The sequence below is a fragment of the Jaculus jaculus genome, chromosome 6, assembly GCF_020740685.1.
Source record: "Jaculus jaculus isolate mJacJac1 chromosome 6, mJacJac1.mat.Y.cur, whole genome shotgun sequence".
Classification (NCBI taxonomy): Eukaryota; Metazoa; Chordata; class Mammalia; order Rodentia; family Dipodidae; genus Jaculus; species Jaculus jaculus.
This window is the reverse complement of record NC_059107.1, coordinates 93,739,185-93,758,798: the sequence shown is the minus strand read 5'-3', so window position 1 is coordinate 93,758,798 and position 19,614 is coordinate 93,739,185. Positions and strand designations below refer to the sequence as shown.

At 43.6% G+C, this 19,614-nt stretch overlaps 1 protein-coding gene across 2 annotated transcripts in view; it reads left to right on the top strand.

Moving 5' to 3' along the window:
* Tfcp2 (transcription factor CP2) overlaps nt 1–19,614 on the top strand; it is a 62,505-nt gene that overhangs the window by 28,896 nt on the left and 13,995 nt on the right. For both annotated transcript variants that reach the window (XM_004649834.2, XM_004649833.2), the window contains exons 6-11: nt 508–660; nt 2,688–2,798; nt 3,116–3,204; nt 7,992–8,040; nt 9,191–9,284; nt 10,700–10,790. In XM_004649834.2, coding sequence (XP_004649891.2) covers nt 508–660; nt 2,688–2,798; nt 3,116–3,204; nt 7,992–8,040; nt 9,191–9,284; nt 10,700–10,790 — 587 coding nt within the window. The remainder of the gene's footprint in view (nt 1–507; nt 661–2,687; nt 2,799–3,115; nt 3,205–7,991; nt 8,041–9,190; nt 9,285–10,699; nt 10,791–19,614) is intronic.

Here is a 19,614-nt window from a genome sequence, read left to right as displayed (position 1 = left end):
TTTGTTTGTTTTTTTCCTTTTTTTGGTAAGGTCTCACTCTAGCCCAGGCTGACCTGGAATATATTGTGTAGCCTTAAGTTGGCCTTACACTTACAGTGATCCACCTACCTCTGCCACTTGGGGTGCTGGGATTAAAGGTGTATACCATACACCCAGCTAAATTTTCTTTCTTTTTTTTGTTTGTTTTTTCAAGGTAGGGTCTCACTCTAGTCCAGGCTGACCTGGAATTCACTATGTCATCTCAGGGTGGCCTCGAATTTATGACAATACTCCTACCTCTGCCTCTTGAGTGCTGGGATTAAAGGTATGTGCCACCACACCTGGCTAAATTTTCTTTTAATAAGTGATCATAAATGCCTATCAAAGGTTTTGCTGAGCTGAGCCTGGTAGAATAAATAAAAAAGGTTTTGCTGTTAGTAATACAAAAAAAAAAAAAAAATCAAAACATTTCTGGTTTGGCTGGCTAGCAGTACTGGGCCTTGATAATTGCATCCCTTTCCCTTTCAGGTGCATTGCATCAGCACAGAGTTTACTATGAGGAAACATGGTGGAGAAAAAGGGGTACCATTCCGAGTTCAAATTGACACGTTCAAGGAGAATGAGAATGGCGAGTACACTGAGCACCTACATTCAGCCAGCTGCCAGATCAAAGTCTTCAAGGTACTCCTAGGCCTTGTGGGGCCCTCAAAACCTATTCTGTGTTAGCCTGCGGCGCCAAGGCATGCAAATGCAAACTCTGTGTAAGCCACAGTCCTTGAAATCATTGCGAGCCGGGCATGCGCCAGGCACACACCTTTAATCCCAGCACTTGGGAGGCAGAGGTAAGAGGATCGCTGTGAGTTCGAGGCCACCCTGAGACTACAGAGTTAATTCCAGGTCATCCTGAGCTAGAGTGAGACCCTACCTCAGGAAAAAAAAAAAAAGAAAAAGAAATCATTGTTGAGATGCTTCTTAGGGTAGTTTATGTGAGATTGGACATGGGCTAATGAGAAGTGGGCAAAGGTCACAAACAAAATAATGGATTCTCATGGAAACCTGTTAAGTTTTATGCTCTTGTAAATCTTACAGTTATGGAGAGTAGACTCACTTGCTTACATTCATACATGTAATTTTTCTTTATTTTAGTATTTATTTTATCTTCATTTTCTGAGGTAGGGTCTCACTGTAGCTCAGCCTGGCATTGAACTCCCAGTGAGTCTCCTACCTCTGCCTCCCAAGTGCTGGGATTAAAAGCTTGCCCCATGCCAGGCTTTATGTGTATATTTCTTTTAGTTTTATTTGTTTATTCACTTGAGAGAGAGGCAGAGAATGGGCATGCCAGGACTTCCAGCCATTGCCAACAAACTCCAGATGCATGCACCACCTTGTGTGTCTGGATTACATGGGTCCTGGGGAAATGAACCTGGGTCCTTTGGCTTTGCAGGCAAGTGCCTTAACTGGTAAGCCATCCCTCCAACCCCTCTCCCCACCCACCCCCTTGTTTTTTGAGACAGGGTATCATATAACTCAGGCTGGCCTCATACTTGCTGAGTAGTTTGGAATGACCTTGAGCTCCTGGTCCTCCTGTCCTTACCTCCATGTAGTGGAATTACAGGTGCACTACCACACCATCACATGGATAAACATATTCTCATTGCAAGAAACTCAACTTTGGCATGGTGGTCCATGCCTGTCACCCAGCACCTGGGAAAATTGCTGTAAGTTTAGACTAGCCTAGGCTGCACAGTGAGTTCAAGGTGATACAGGTCATGTGCATAACAAGACCCTGTGTCAAGGAGAAAAATAATAGGGCTGGGGAGGTGACTGAGTAAGAGCACTTGCCACGCAGGCATGAGGGCCTGAACGGAACTGATTTTCCTGAAATTTGATTCTCTATCACCCATGTAAACAGCTGGGTGATGCATACCTGTAACTCCAACCGTACAGTGAGCAGTGACCAGAGAATCACTGGGGTTCACTGGTCAACGCGCGTGACCAAAACACAGCAGCTTCAGGTTCAGTGAGAGACTGTCTAAGGAAACACACAGGTGACTGGTAGAGGAGGACACCTGCCGCTCTCCTCTGCCTCCATATCCGTGCTCACGCAGATGTGTGCGTCTGACACCCCCCCACACACATATATGCACGCCCGCACACGTGCGGTTAAAGAAGAGGAAAGGTAACAAAAGTGCGTTCAGTGACGTAAAAGGTCCTGGGACGCAGCACTGTCATGTCTCTTACCATTCTTGCACTGACTCCATAGCCTCCCCTCTGAGGTAGCTGTCGTCAGCCCTTGGTGTGCATGCTTCTGGCCCCTTCTATGCTTGTATGCACATGCATGTGTCAAGGCACACGTATTTACTTTCTTTGAACATAAATGGGATTCTACTACATGTTTTAGAGATCTTTCTATCTGTCATACTTTTCCAACACTATCAAATGTTTTCACATCATTATGCATATTTTTTTTGTTTGTTTTGTTTTGTTTTTTTGAGATAGGGTCTCACTCTAGCTCAGGCTGACCTGGAATTCACTATGTAGTTTCAGGGTGGCCTCAGACTCATGGTGATCCTCCTACCTCTGCCTCCTGAGTGCTGAGATTAAAGGTGTGTGCCCACCACGCCCAGCTGATACTTAAATTTTTAAAAGTAATGTTGTTGAGTCAAAATGTGAATATTGCATTTAAAACAATGTATTTCTTATTTCAGCCCAAAGGTGCTGACAGAAAACAAAAAACAGACAGAGAGAAAATGGAGAAAAGAACACCACATGAAAAGGAGAAATACCAGCCTTCATATGAAACAACCATACTCACAGAGGTAAAAGGGATTTTAGCCCATCAATTTTACTCTCTTTTCCTGTCCTCTCCTCCCCACTTCACCTGTTTTTTTTTTGTTTTTTTTTTGGGGGGGGTGTGTGCTGGGAATCAAACCTGAGATTTTGTGCATGTAAGGCAAACACTCCATCACTAAGCCACATCCCCATGTCCTTAGTTTTCAGTCATACAGGAGAAACAATAACTTCTGACTTGGTGTGCATTTACCCTCTTGTCTGAGATGTGCTGTCGAGTGTCAGTGTCTTGCTGGAACAGTAGACGCAGTGTGCCGTCATGACCTAAGTCACTCTTTGTTTTCAGTGTTCTCCGTGGCCTGAGATCACGTATGTCAGCAACTCCCCATCACCTGGCTTCAACAGCTCCCATAGCAGTTTTTCTCTTGGGGAAGGGTAAGTCTAAACAAGGAAATTAGATTGTGCTTGTAATAAATACGTATTTTTTCCATTATGTTTCCATAAAGGAGCTTTTTCTAAATAAGTACTTCTATTTGATCAGTCTTCAACCAATTTTTATATTAACTGAGGTTTAGATTATCCTCAAAAGAGTGAGAAACTTTAAAATATTTTATTTTTATTTATTTATTTGACAGAGAAAAGGGGAGAGAGAGAGAATGGGCACACCAGGGCCTCCAGCCATTGCAAACAAACTCCAGACATGTGTGCCCCCTTGTACCTCTGACTAATGTGGGTCCTGGGGAATCAAACCTGGATTCTTTGGCTTTGCAAACAAACACCTTAACCACTAAGCCATCCCTCCAGCCCAGGAGACAGAAACTTTAATATATTTTATTTATTATTTATTTGCAAGACTTCAAACAAACTGTAGATGTATGCACCACTTTGTACATCTGGCTCTACATGGGTAGTGGGGAATTGAACCCAGGCCATCAGGCTTTGCAAGCAAGTACCTTTAACTGCTGAGCCATCACTCCAGGCCAGAAACAGAAACTTTATATAATCCTTTCTCCTTAGAAATTTGCACACTTTGACTCACATTACTTTTTAAAACTTTTGGGTATGGTGACACATACCTTTAATCCCAGCACTAGGGAGGCAGAGGTAGGAGGGTGGCCATAAGTTTGAGGCTAGCCTGGGACTACCATGAGATCCAGGTCAGTTAGGGATAGAGTGAGACCCTACCTCAAAAAAAAAACACAAAAAAAACTTTAATATTCACATATGAAACAAAAATGTTTTGGTTTTTTTTTTTTAGAGAAGGGGAGGGGGAAAACAGAGAGGGAGAGCACGTGCCTGCGAGCACCAGCCAGGGCCTCAGCCACTGAAATCGAACTCCAGATGCTAGCGCCACCTAGTGGACATGTGTGACCTTTCACTTGCCTCACCTTTGTGCATCTGGCCAACGTGGGATCTGGAGAGTCAAACATGGTTCCTTATGCTTCGCAGGCAAGCACCTTAACCACTAAGCCATCTCTTCAACCTCTAGCCTTTTGTTGTTGTTGTTTATTGGTTTTTGTTTTTTCAGGTAGGGTCTCACTCTAGCCCAGACTGACTTGGACTTCACTATGTAGTCTCAGGGTGGCCTTGAACTCAGAGCAACCCCTACTACCTTTGCCTCCCTGCTGGCATTAAAGGCATGTGCCACCATGCCCAGCTTTGCTGTTCTTTTATTGTAGTTTATTTCATATGTGTGTATATGGTCACACCAAGGCCTTTTGCCATTGGAAGCAGAATGCCCCACCACTTTTAAAACTTTTTTTTAAAAATATTTTTATTGGGCTGGAGAGATGGCTTAGCAGTTAAGGCATTTGCCCGCAAGGCCAAAGGACCTCGGTTCTATTCCCTAGGGCCAACGTAAGCCAGATGCACAAGGTGGCCCATGTGCTTGGAGTTAGTTTGCAGTGGCGGGAGGCCCTGGTGCGCCCATTCTGTCTCTCTGTCTCTCTCTTTCCCTCTCTTGTTCTCTCAAATAAATAAATAAATAACAAAATATTATTTTAACTTATTTACCTATTTATTTATTTATTTATTTGAGAGAGCGAGAGGGGCAGAAAGAGAGAGAGAATGGACACGCCAGGGATTCCAGCCACTGCAAACCAACTCCAGGCACATGCGCCACCTTGTGCATCTGGCTTACGTGGATCCTGGGGAATCGAACCGAGGTCCTTTGGCTTTGCAGGAAAATGCCTTAACTGCTAAGCCATCTCTCCAGCCCTAAAATATATATACATATATATACATGTATATATATATATAAAAGCTGGGTGTGCAAGCAGAGATAGAGAGAAGAGTAACATACAGACAGAATGGTGTGGGTGTGCCAGGGCCTCCAGCTACTGCAAACGAAATGCATGTGCCTTTTTGTGCTTCTGGTTTTACGTGGATATTGGGGAGTTGACCCTCAATTATGCCTTAATCACTGAGCCATCACTCCAACCCCCCGTTTATTTTATTTTATTTATTTATGAGAGAGAGAAAGATAATGGGTGTGCCAGGGCTTCTGCTATTGCAAATGAGCTCAAGACGCTTTCGCCACCATGTGCATCTGGCTTATGTGGGTTCTGGGGAGACTCGAACCTGCGTCCTTAGGCTTTGCAGTTATGGGTTAACTGCAAAGTCATCTCTCCAGCACTCCCCCCACCCCCGCTTTAATTTTCAGGTTTTTTTTGAGGTAGGGTCTTGCTCTAGCCCAGACTGACCTGAAATTCAGTATGTAGTCTCTGGCTGGCCTTGAACTCACAGTGGTTCTCCCACCTCTGTCTCCTGGGTGCACCACCAAGCCTAGCTTGTGCCACTTTTTTTTTGTCCAGCATTATCTGAGTGGCTGAACTGAACCTGGCTGGCAGGCCTTGCAAAGGAAATGCCTTTAACTGCTGAGCCATCTCCCCAACCCCTTGTTTGTTCTTTTGAGACAGGACCTCACTGTGTACCCTGGGCTGGCTTTGCATTCACTATCCAGCCCGGGTTGAACTTGAATTTGCAGCAGTCTGCTGCCTCAGCCTTACACGGGATGTGATTATAGGCATGCAGTGCCACCATCACCACACTTGTCTTTGCTTGTGTGTTTGTTTATTTGTTCTTCCTATAGAATATTAGCTATATTGTCTAGTCTGGCCTTGAACTCCTAGGCTAAAACAAAGTGATCCTCCTGCTTCAGCTTTCTAGGTAGTTGGGACTGCCATCATGTACCACTACATCTGGCTAAGAAAGGATCTTTTTTGGGGGTTGGGGACATTTCTTACCATCCACAAAAGTGATGTGTTCCACTCATAAACAGGCAGGTTCACATGTTCTCTGCAGCCTAATTTGTGCTTTCAGACCCTCCTCTTGCTGCATTTCACTGCTAGCCTCACTCAGCCTTTTCCCTTACAAAGGAAGCATGTATTAGACAAAGTGCAGAGAGAAGCCAAAGATGTAGATGATGCAGCTCTGGAATCACAAATGGGCACTAACTTGGAAGCTTTTTTTTTTTTAAATAATGTTTTATTTTTATAATCATGGAAAATGTTAATAAAAATTGAGAAAAATAAATAATGTTTTAGTAGGGCATGGTGGCTCACACCTCTAATCCCAGTGCTCAGGAGGCCAAAGTATGAGAATTCTCATGAATCTGAGGCCAGCTTGGGCTATGGAGTGAGTTCCATGTCAGCCTGGGCTAGCATGAAGCCCGGCTTAAAACAAAAAATTAGCTAGGCATGGTAGCGCATGCCTTTAATCCCAGCACTAGGGAGGCAGACATAGGAGAATTGCTGAGAGTTCAAGGCCACCCTAAGACTACATAGTGAATTCTAGGTCAGCCTGGGCTAGAGTGAGATTCTACCTCATAAAAATAAAATAAGGGCTGGAGAGATGGCTTAGCGGTTAAGCGCTTGCCTGTGAAGCCTAAGGACCCCGGTTCGAGGCTCGATTCCCCAGGTCCCACGTTACCCAGATGCATAAGGGGGCGCACACGTCTGGAGTTCGTTTGCAGAGGCTGGAAGCCCTGGCGCGCCCATTCTCTCTCTCTCCCTCTACCTGTCTTTCTCTCTGTGTCTGTCGCTCTCAAATAAATAAATAAATAAAATTTAAAATAAAATAAAATTGTTTTTTGGGGGGTTGGGGTAGGTCAGTGCTATAGAGACTACCTAGCATGTGCAAGGGGAAAAACAGGTTCTTCACGTAAAAGTATATGATTATTTTGCATTGTGTAAATTTTCTTCTGATTTTTTTAAAAAATATATTTTATTTATTTATTTATTTGAGAGAAAGAAAGAGGGGGAAGAGAGAGAGAGAATGGGCACACCAGGGCCTTCAACCACTGCAAATGAACTCCACACACATGGTCCACCTTGAGCATCTGGCTTATGTGGGTCCTGGGGAATTGAACCGGGGTCCTTGGCTTTGCAGGCAAGCGCCTTAACCACTAAGCCATCTCTCCAGCCCCTCTTCTGATTTCTTTTTTTTTTTTTTTAATGTATATGTTTGTGCCTGCTTACTTACGTAATAGAGCAGTGATGTATAGTAGTAGCAGTAAGGTGGTAGGATTTTTATATCCTAGTGTTTTTATTTTAGTAATACTGTTGTAAATATTCTTTTCTTTTTTTGTCTCCCTGTCCCCACTTGGCCTTATCCATGCTAGGCAAGCACTTTACTGCTGAGCTATATCTTTTTTTTTTTTTTTTTTTTTCCTGAGCTATAGCTTTAACCCCTTGTAAGTATTCATTATGCCATAATTTAGCTGTCAGATTCAATTTACTGAAATTTTGGTATTTTTTTTCCTTAGCATCTTCAGTAATAAAAAAGGATTACATAGTGCCTGACACTATCTACACAAGACCATCATAAGAGGGGGAAAGGATCATGACATCAAAATAAAGTAGAGACTGATTGAGATGGGGAGGGTATATGGTGGAGAATGGAATTTCAAAGGGGAAAGTTGGGGGGGATATTACCATGGGATATTTTTTATAATCATGGAAAATGTTAATAAAAATTGAGAATAAATAAATAAATAAATAGGAGCTACAAAAAAAAAAAAAAAAAAAAGGATTACCAATGACATAGCTTATTCCTCTTCCCCTGAAGATTTTAGGTTAACACTACTGAAATATTGGGCCAAAGAATAAGCATGTTTTAAGAAAAGGCAGATTCTTTGGACTCTGTAGCTGAAGATGAAGAATGAGATAATGAACCCTGGTGTGTATCTCAGACTCACCCTTCCATTTTCAATGTTTCTTTAGAAATGGTTCGCCCAGCCACCAGCCAGAGCCTCCCCCTCCAGCCACAGATGTAAGTCTCAAGCTGAGTGTCTGTTGTCTGATATCTAGTATGTTGTGACTCTGCTTCTGTCCGGGGCCAGGGGCTATTATCCATTCATTTATTCGCATAACAAAATTCACTCAGTTGCAATGCTGAGCCAGAGATTAGGCTAGGAATTAGAACAAACCAAGTAGGGCAGGATCTTGGACTTTTTTTTTTTTTAATTTTTTTTTGTTCATTTTTATTTATTTATTTGAGAGTGACACAGAGAGAAAGAGGCAGATAGGGAGAGAGAGAGAGAATGGGCGCGCCAGGGCTTCCAGCCACTGCAAACGAACTCCAGACGCGTGCGCCCCCTTGTGCATCTGGCTAACGTGGGTCCTGGAGAATCGAGCCTCGAACCGGGGTCCTTAGGCTTCACAGGCAATCGCTTAACCGCTATGCCATCTCTCCAGCCTGGATCTTGGACTTTTTTAAGACAAGATTTCTCTGTGCATCACAGACTGGCCTCAAATTCACAGGAATCCTCCTGCCTCAGCTTCCCAAGAGTTGGGATTATAGGCATGCACTACTTCACCTTTTGTTTTGTTTTGTTGTTTTTTTGAGGTAGGGTCTTGCTCTAACCCAGGCTGACCTAGAATTCATTCTGTGGTCTCAGGGTGTCCTTGAACTCATGGTGATCCTCCTACCTTGGCCTCCCAAATGCTAGGATTAAAGGCATGTCCTACCATGCCTGGCTCTGCCTTGTTTTTTATTTCTTGAGGTAGGGTCTCACTCTAGCTCAGGCTGACCTGGAATTCACTATGTAGTCTGAGTGGCCTTGAACTCATGTCAATCCTCCTACCTCCACCTCCCAAGTGCTGGGAGTAAAGGTGTGAGCTACCACACCCAGCTTTTTGGTCTCCAGTTTGTAGGCTTAAGTGATCTTCTCACCTGAGCCACTGCACAGCCCCCACTATAATGACCCTTGAATTTGAAGAGCTTACAGTCCAGTGGGAAAATGAGGAGAGGACTCTGTGTGTACCCTTCATTGTTAGAGAAAGACTGATACACTATCAACAGTTTCCAAACAAACGAGGTCTGTCAGATCATGGGGGTGTGGGCGTGTTTGGCTATGTGTTACCTAAGGAAGTAACAGATGAATCTATTCAGTTACCAAAAAATGCTTTCTTCCTTTCAGAACCTTTTGCCAACAACCACACCTCAGGAAGCTCAGCAGTGGTTGCATCGAAACCGGTTTTCCACATTCACAAGGCTTTTCACCAACTTCTCAGGTTAAATTTGCTTTTCCTTTTGTCTTCCCCTGCAGCAGGATATTCATTTGTATTTTACGGCTTCTTGATATCCATGTGAAAGGTGTGTGTGTGTCAGAGAGAGATATCTGCATTTTTTCTGATAAAATGAATTTCATCAAACACCTCAGATTTTTCCACTTGGTACAACTGTATTGTGAAATATTTAAGAAACACCTCTTAGTTTGTACTCATTTTAATTTTAAAAGTAGTAGTTGTTTACTAATTTTAATTTTTAAAAAATGCTTACTTGCTGGGCATGGTGGTGCATGCCTTTAATCCCAGCACTCTGGGAGGCAGAGGTAGGAGGATTGCTGCGAGTTTGAGGCCAGCCTAAGACTACATAGTGAATTTCAGGTCATCCTGGGCTAAAGTGTGACCCTACCTTGAAAAAAACAAACAAAAAAGTCTAAAAGTGTAATATGGAGTAAATTTTTTTTTGTTTGTTTGTTTGTTTTGTTTTGTTTGTTTGTTTGTTTTTGGTTTTTCAAGATAGGGTCTCTCTCTAGCCCAACGTGACCTGAAATTCACTATGTAGTCTCAGGCTGGCCTCGAACTCACAGCAATCCTCCTACCTCTGCCTCCTGAGCGCTGGGATTAAAGGTGTGTGTCACCATGCCCGGCTTTATAACACTTTTTAAAATGTATATCCCATATAGTATTTTTTTCAAAAGTCATTTGTGAGTAGCCTGAAATTTTTCCTTTGATATCAATCACTATGTTATATTTTACTTAACCCAATTCACTTTTATTTGACACCAGCTACATAGAAATACACTTATTGATGAGGCATACTTCCTAATCAGATAGCTCCTTTATCATCTGTAGAAAAGAAAAATCAGAATAAAATCCTACTAGATAAGTGTTTATGAAGTGAGCTGTTCACAGGAGGGCTCGATGGAAGGGAACAGACATGATGTGTGAGATGAATCTCGAGCAATGAAGAGAGGGTCTGTGTCAGATGTTTTTTGTGATGACAAGAACTTTCGGGTGGGAAGAGGATCTCGCTCGAGCACTATCAATCTGAAGAAAGCACAGGGCTCAGTGAAGTTAACTGGATGAGAACTGAGATAAGAGAGGAGGCACGGGCTAGATCTTGAGGGCCCTATTTGTCATATGAAAATTTGTGGTTGCCAGTGTGGAGGTCATGCCTTTCATCCCAGCACTTGGGAGGCCAACATAGGAGGGCTGCTCTGAGTTCAAAGCCAGCTAGAGACTACATAGTGACTTCCAGATCAGCCTGGGATAGAGCAGTACCCTACCTTGAAGGGAAAAAAAAAAAAAAGGTTATGATAATAACATACTGGTGATGAGTTGTCCTTGTAGCAGAGCCCATTTTAAGTCATTTACAAAAGGAATTTTTGCCTTTATCATCTATTTTCTTAAATTTATTCCAGGGGCAGATTTATTGAAACTAACTAGAGATGATGTGATCCAAATCTGTGGCCCTGCAGATGGAATCAGACTTTTTAATGCATTAAAAGGCCGGTATGTAATTGCTGTTGAAGTATCAATTAGAGTTAGATTTTCAAGTGGGTATAGATTTAGGAGTTCTTCATATTACTGTCCCAGATAAACACCTCTTATCAAAACATTTTGAAAAATTCCAGCCATGGGGCTTGGAGAGGTAGCTCAGTCAGTACAGTACTTGCTCACAAGCATGAGGACCTGAGTTCAGTTCCCAAAACCCACATAAAAATGCCACGTGTGGTGGTGCATGCATGCAGTCCCAGCCCAGGCTGGGGAGGCAAAGATGGGTGGGTCTCGGGTTTGCTGGCCAGACAGTGTAGCTTAGTTGGTAAGCTCCAGGCTAGCGTCTCAAAAAGAAAATATACCTAAAGAATGACACCTGAGACTGTTTTCTGGCCTCGATGTGTACCTGCACATATGTGCACCCACATATACATGGATGTGCGCACACACATTTGTGCCAGATAAACAGATGAAAAGTGTCCTTTCTTGCCATACGTTTGAGGCCTGCCTGGGACCGCAGAGTGAGTTCCAGATCAGCCTGGGCTAGAGTGAGACCCTACCTTGAACCCTCCTCCCCGCCCCCAAAATAGAAAAATACCCTCTCAGCTGGGTGTGATGGCACATGCCTTTAATCCCAGCACTCCGGAGGCAAAGGTAGGAGGAGTGTCTCTGTGAGTTTGAGGCCACCCTGAGATGATGACATAGTGAATTCCAGGTCAGCCTGGGCTAGAGTAAAACCCTACCTGAAAACCAAAAAACAAAAAAAGAGAGAAAGAAAATAGAAAAATACCTCTCATACATTTGGTCTAAGTAATTGCCCCAGTTTTCATTTCTAAGAGGTTTCCTTACCCAGCAAGTAGGCATTGTTCTTTATCATGAGCCACGTGCTTTTGTAGCTCTGGGAAGACATTGGTGGGCAAAATTGACCAGGTACTTACTTTTTGTTGGCTTTTGTTTTTTGGAGGAGAGGGATGGTGGTTTGAGGTAGACCCTTAGTCTTAGGACAGCCTTGAACTCACGCTGTAACCCAGGCCGGCCTGGAGCTCACAGTTGTCCTCCTACTTCAGTCTTCTCAGTGCGGGGTTATATTTGTGAGCCTCCATGCCCAGTTTTTTAAAAAATATTTTATTTTTTTTTATTTATTTGAGAGAGAGAGAGAGAAAAAAAAAAAAAAAAAGAGGTAGGGGGTGGGAGAGAATGAGCATGCCAGAGCCTCCAGCCACTGCAAACAAACTCGGGACACATGAGCCACCTTGTGCATCTGACTTACCTAGGTACTAGGGAATCAAACCTGGGTCCTTTGGCTTTACAGGCAATCGTGTTAACTGCTGAGCCATCTCTCCAGCCTCATGCTCAGTTTGAGTTTACTTTCTAGGAGGGAGAGAGAGAGAAAAATGTTAAATAATTGCCTGGTATGGTGGTGCATGCCTTTAATCCCAGCACTCAAGAAGCCAAGGTAGGAGGATTACTGTGAGTTCAAGGCCAGCCTAGGACTACATAGTGAATCTCAGGTCAGCCTGGGCAAGAGTGAGACCCTACCTCAAACAAACAAACAAAAAAAGCTGAAATACAGGGTGTGGTGGTGCACACCTTTAATCCCAGCACTTGGGGGGCAGAAAATAGGAGGATCACCATGAGTTCAAGGCCACCCTGAGACTCCATAGTGAATTCCAAGTCAGCCTGGGTTAGTGCGAGACCCTACCTCAAAAAAAAAAAAGTAAATTAAATAAATAAAAAATGAAAAAAAGAAGTGGAACATGTAATAGTGCAGCCTATAATACCAATACCTAGGATGTTGAGGCAGGAAAATGAAACAGGGCAGATTGGGCTACAAAGTAGCAAGACCCTGTCTCAAAAATAAATGAATTAAGCCAGACATAGTAGCACACACCATTAATCCCAGCCCTTGGGAGGCAGAGGTAGGAGGCTTACTATGAGGTTAAGGCCAGTCAGGAAATACAGAGTAAATTCCAGGTCAGCCTGGGCTAGAGTGAGACCCTTCCCCCAAAACAAATCAAAACAGGGCTAGAGAGATGGTTTAGCAGTTAAGCACTTGCCTGTGACGCCTAAGGACCCCAGTTCAAGGCTCAATTCCCCAGGACCCACGTTAGCCAGATGCACAAGGGGGCGCATGTGTCTGGAGTTTGTTTGCAGTGGCTAGAAGCCCTGGCGCGCCCATTCTTTCTCTCTCTGCCTCTTTCTCTCTCTGCCTCTTTCTCTGTGTCTGTTGCTCTCAAATAAATAAATAAAATAAACAAAAAAAAATTAAAAAAAAAATCAAAACAAAGCAAAATACCAAGCTGGAGAGATGGCTTAGGGGTTAAAGCACTTACCTGCAAAGCCTAAGGACTTCTCATATGCCTTTAATCCCAGCACTCAGGAGGCAGAGGTAGGAGGATTGCTGTGAGTTCTACGCTACTCTAAGACTACTTAGTGAATTCTAGGTTAGCTTGGGCTAGAGTGAAATCCTACCCTGAAGAAAAAACAAAGGGGCTAGAGAGATGGCTTTAGATGGCTTAGCGGTTGAGCACTTGCCTGTGAAGTATAAGGGCCCTGGTTCGAGGCTCAATTCTCCAGGACCCACGTTAGCCAGAAGCACAAGGGGTCGCACGTGTCTGGAGTTCATTTCCAGTGGCTAGAGGTCCTGGCGCGCCCATTCTCTCTCTGTCCATCACTCTCAAAAAGATAAATAAGCCAGGCTGGAGAGATTGCTCAGTGGTTAATGCACTTGCCTGCAAAGCCAAAGAACCCAGTTCTTTTCCCCAGCACCCACAAAAACCTATATGCACAAAGTGGCACATGCATCTAGAGTACATTTTCAGATAAAGGAGGCCCTGATGTACCCATATTCTCTTTCTCTCTCTCTTTCTCTCTGTCTTTCTGCTTACAAATCAATAAAATAGCCAGGCATGGTGGTGTACACCTTGAATCCCAGCACTCAGGAGTCTGAGGTAGGAGGATCTTTGTGAGTTTGAGGCAGTCTGAAACTACAGAGTGAGTGCCAGATCAGTCTGGGTTAGAGTGAGACCCTACCTCAAAAAAAACAAAATAAATAAATATATTTTAAAAATATATTTTTCCTGTGTTTCTTTATTTTATTTTGTTTGCTTAAGAGAGAGAAAATGGGCATGCCACAGTCACTAGCCACTGTAAACGAAAGCCATATGCATGTGCTACATTGTGTATCTGGCTTAATGTGGGTCCTGGGGAATCAAACCTGGGTCCTTTGGCTTCACAGGCAAGTACCTGAACCACTAAGCCATCTCTCCTGCCCAATAAAATATATATATGCATTATAATTATTTACTCTTATTGACAACTTCCATAATTATAAACAACATCTCATGGTAATTCCCTCCTTCCCCCCCCCCCACTTTCCCCTTTGAAACTCTACTCCTCATTATATTCCTTTCCCCTCTCATACAGTCTCTCTTTTATTTTGATGTCATGACCTTTTCCTCCTGTTCTGATGGTCTTGTGTTAGTGTGTCAGGCACTGTGAGGTCATGAATATTAAGGCCATTTTGTGTCTGGAGGAGCATGTTGTAAGGAGTCCTACCCTTCCTTTGGCTTATATTCTTTCCGCCACCTCTTCCACAATGGACCAAGAGCACTGGAAGGTGTGATAAAGATATTTCAGTGCTGAGCATTCCCCCATCACATCTGCTCAACACTTTGGTGCCTTCTGAGTAATCCCAAGGTCATGGTCATCTGAAAAGAGAAGGTTCTCTAACCACAAGTGAAAGTAGCATTAATATATGGGTATGGCCGGGCGTGGTGGCGCACGCCTTTAATCCCAGCACTTGGGAGGCAGAGGTGAGAGGATCATCGAGAGTTCAAGGCCACCCTGAGACTACATAGTTAATTCCAGGTCAGCCTGGACCAGAGTGAGACCCTACCTCGAAAAAAATACATATATATATATATATATATGGGTGTGAACATTAAGAGAAGTGCATACTGGGCAGTTTGGTGAACATAGTATATACATTTAGCCAGACAGCAGCAGATGTTACACCCCTAGGGCTCATGACTACCCTGTTGTAGGTTTTCAGTATCAGGGATGTATTTACTCCCATGGAGCGGGCCTCCAGTCCAATTAGAGAGTGGTTGGTGTCCCCCATAACAGATATGCCACTATTGCACTGTTAGCTCATTTGGCCTGGCAGGCAAAATTTAAGGCTTGCAGTGTCCACTGTTGGGTATCTTCACTGGTGATTTCTCTCTCTCCCGTTGAACTGCATGCAACTTGGCTTTTTCCAGATTTCTGTCAGCTGGTCTACATGGAGGAGGCTTTCAGCTCAGCTCCAGCAGAATTTCTCAGTGACCTTGCACCCCAAGTACGTGGAGTCTTTGGCAATAGGGTCTTACCATATATTCCTGGTAGGAAACCAAGGGCCTCAGCCAAATGGCATATAATGTTTTGGGGGCATAAGAGACCTCCCTGGCCAACAATGTATCCCATCCCTGGCACTGAAAATTTTCTAGTAACAATCTATGGCTCCTGTGTATTTCATTATCCAAAAAAAATAGGCTTCCATATGATTTATTTGCATCCTCTTAGATTTTGATTAGCCCTCCCTCCACCTTTCCTTTACCCAATCTCTTCCCCTGACCTCATTTAGGCCTTTTTACCCCCATTAATCTGTTCTTCTACTTACATATATACAATACCATCCTGTTAAGTCATCCCTCCCTCCCTTTCTATTCCCTTTATATCTCCTTTCTAGCTTACTGGCCTCTGCTACTGAGTTTTATTCCTACTCACATAGAAGTCCAATCATCTATAGCTAGGATCCACATATGAGCGAGAACATGTAATGTTTGGCTTTCTGGGCCACTAAGTATAATCCTTTCCAGATCCATCCATTTTCCTGCAAATTTCATAACTTCTTTCCCACCCAATAAAATGTTTTTTAAAAACCAAGAGCTGGGATGGAGGATGGCTTAGTGGTTAAAACGCTTACCTGTGAAGCCTAAGGACCCACGTTCGATCTCTCTTCAGTTCCCATTTAAGCCAGATGCACAGAGGTGAGACAAGCGCAGGGTTGCACATACTCACTAGATGGCGCAAGCACCTGGAGTTCGATTGCAGTGGCTGAAGCCCTGGCGACAATTTTCTGTCTCTCTCTCAAAAAAAAAAAAAAAAAAAAAAAAAAGGGCGTGGTGGCACACACCTTTAATCCCAGCGCTCAGGAGGCAGAGGTAGGAGGAACGCCATGAGTTTGAGGCCACCCTGAGACTACAGAGTAAAAATTCCAGGTCAGACTGAGCTAGAGCAAGACTCTACCTCAAAAAGAAAAAAAATAAATAAATAAAATCCCTAGACCATTTTTATTGCCACTCTATTCACAATAGCTAGGAAATGGAGCCAGCCTAGATGTCCCTCAACTGATGAGTGGATAATGAAGATATGGCACATCTGTACAATGGAGTTCTACACAGCAGTAAAGAAAATGAAGTTAAGCCGGGCGTGGTGGCGCGCGCCTTTAATCCCAGCACTCGGGAGGCAGAGGTAGGAGGATTGCCATGAGTTCGAGGCCACCCTGAGACTCCATAGTGAATTCCAGGTCAGCCTGGGCTAGAGTGAGACCCTATCTCAAAAAACCAAAAAAGAAAAAAAAGAAAAGAAAATGAAGTTATGAAATTTGCAGGAAAATGGATGGATCTAGAAAGGATTATACTAAGTGAGGTAACCCAGGCCCAACAAGCCAGACGTTGCATGTTCTCTCTCATATGTGGATCCTAGCTATAAATGATTGGACTTCTGTGTGAGTAGGAAGAAAACTCAGTAGCAGAGGCCAGTAAGCTAAAAGAGAGATATAAAGAGAAGAGAAAGGAAAGGAGGGGGCACTTAATAGGATGGTATTGTATATAAATAAATCATATGGAAACCTACTTTTTTGGACAATGGAACACTCAGGAGCCGTAGATTGTTGCTAGAAAACTTTCAGTGCCAGGGATGGGATACCTTCCAGTGAGTTGTTGGCCAGGGAGGTTCCTGACACCCCCAAAACATTACAGGCCATTGCCGAGGCCCTTGGTTTCCTACCAGGAATAGATGGCAAGACCCTATTGCTGAAGACTCCCCATACTTGGGCTGCAAGGTCACTGAGAAATCCTTTGCTGGAACGGAGCTGAAAACCTCCTCCATGTAGACCAGCTGACAGAAAGCTGGAAAAAGCCAAGTTGCACGCAGTTCAATGGGAGAGAAAGAAATCACCAGTGACAATACTCAACAATGGACATTGCAAGCCTTAAATTTGGCTAGCCAGGCCGAATGAGCCAACGGGTGCAGTAGTGGCATGTCTGTTATAGGGGAAACCAACTGACCTCTGATTTGACTGGAGGCCTGCTACATGGGAGGGAATTTCCCTGATACTGAACACCTACAACAGGGTTAGTCATGAGCCCTAGGGATGTAACATCTGCTGCTGTCTGGCTAAATATATACACTGTGCTCACCAAACTGGGCAGTAAGCACTTCTGTTAATGTTCATATCCATATATTAATGGCTACTCTCACTTTTGGTTAGAAAACCTTCTCTTTTCAATTGGCAGTGACCTTGGAATGACTCAGAAGGCACTGGTGCTGAGAAGATGTGACAGAGGAGTGCTCAGCACTGAAATATCTCTATTATACTTTCCAAATCTCAGGGTCCATTGTGGAAGAGGTAGCGGAAAGAATGTAAGCCAAAGGAAGGGTAGGACTCCTTACAATGTGTTCCCCCCAGACACAAAATGGCCTGGATATCCATGACCTCACAGTGCCTGACACTACCTTTATAAGACCATTATAATAGGAGGAAAAGAGAGACTGATTGAGATGGGGAGGGGATGTGATGGAGAATGGAATTTCAAAGGGTGAAGTGCTGTGGTGTTATTACCATGGGATATTTTTTATAATCTTGGAAAATGTTGATAAAAATTGAGAAAAAAAAAATTTTAAAGGTAAAGTGGCGGGAGGGAGGGAATTATCATGGGATATTGTTTACAATCATGGACATTGTTTAGTATTTTAAAAATACTAAAAGGCTGGGGAAAAAAAAAAGAAAAAAAGAGCTACCTGGTACTCAAAGTAGGCAAGTACTCTACTACTATTTACAGCCAGCCCCAAGGTTTTTAGTTTTAATTTGTTGTTTTTGATTTGGTTTTTTAAAGGCTGACTGGCTTTGAATTTTTTTTTTTTTTTCTTCAAGGTAAGATCTCGCTCTAGCCCAGTCTGACCTGGATTTCACTATGTAGGCTCAGTGTATCCTTGATCTCATAGCGATCCTCCTACCTCTGCCTCCTGAGTACTGGAATTAAAGGCATATACCACCATGCTCAGCTTTCTTTAAAGTTTTTTTGTTTTGGTTTTTTTTAAATTTTCATTAACATTTTCCATGATTATAAAAAAAATATCCCATGGTAATTCCCTCCCGCCCCCCTGACACTTTCCCCTTTGAAATTCCATTCTCCATCATATTTTGTTTTGGTTTTTCAAGGTAGGGTCTCACGGTAGCTCAAGTTGACCTGGAATTCACTCTGTATTCTCATGGTGGCCTGAAACTCACAGTGATCCTCCTACCTCTGCCTCCCGAGTGCTGGGATTAAAGGCGTGTGCCACCATGCTTAGCTCTTTAAAACTTTTGTTCGGTTGGTTGGTTTCTTCAAGGGTCTCACTCTAGCCCAGGCTGACCTGAATTCACTATATAGTCTCAGGCGGGCCTCAAACTCAGTGATCCTGCTGTTTTTGCCTCTGAGTGCTGGGATTAAAGACATATACTACCATGCCTAGCTTTCTTTTAAAACTTCTTTTGTTTCTTTCAAGGTAAGGTTTCACTCTAGCCCAAGCTGGCCTTGAACACATGGTGATCCTCCTACCTCTGCCTCCCAAGTGCTGGGATTAAAGGTGTGTGCCACCATGCCCAGCTTGTATTCATTTTTTAAATTAAATTAAATTAATTTATTTGCAAACAGGGAGAGAGACGTATGAGAGTGAGAATAGGCGCACCAAGATCTCAAGCCACTGCAAATAAACTTCAGATGTATGCATCATTTGGTGCATCTGGCTTTACATGGGTATTGGATAATCAAACCCTGGTCGATAGGCTTTGTAGGCAAGCACCTTAACTGCTTTCACCATCTCTCCAGCCCTGTATTCATTTATTTAAGCATTTCATTATTTATTTGTTCATTTGGGGGAGAGAGAGAATATGGGTGTGCCAGAGCCTCCAGCCACTGTCCATGAACTCCAAATGTGTGTGCCCCCTTATGCATCTGGTTTACATGGGTCTTGGAGAGTTGAGCCTGGGTTCTTTGGCTTTGCAAGCAAGCACCTTAACCACTAAGTCATCTCTGCAGCCCTCATTTCTTTTTAAACTAAACAGTTTATCTTGAACCGTACCCCAAGGCTCACAAATTCAAATGACTCCTGGAGCTGTAGTTAACATAAAGACGGTGGTCAAGGCAGGGTCCAGTGGCGAGCGCGCGCTGACCGGGGAGTGATTGCCTTCATGTGAGAATACGGGCCCCAGATCGCCTGGTCTGTTTGCGTCTCCTCTCCCTCCTTCCCTCCCTTTCTTCTTTTCTTTTCTTTTTATGGTCTCTTTGTTTTTCTGAGGTAGAGTTTCGCTGTAGCCCAGGCTGAGCTCAAATTCACTTGGTAGTCTCAGGGTGGCCTTGAACTCACTGTGATCCTCCTACCTCTGCCTCCCGTTGCTGGGATTAAAGGCATGCGCCACCACGCCTGGCTCCGGCTTTTTTTTTTTTTTTTTGACAGAGGAGGAGAGAGAGAGAGAGAGAGAATGGAGAATGGGCGCACCAGGGCCTCTAGCCACAGCAAACTCCAGACTCAT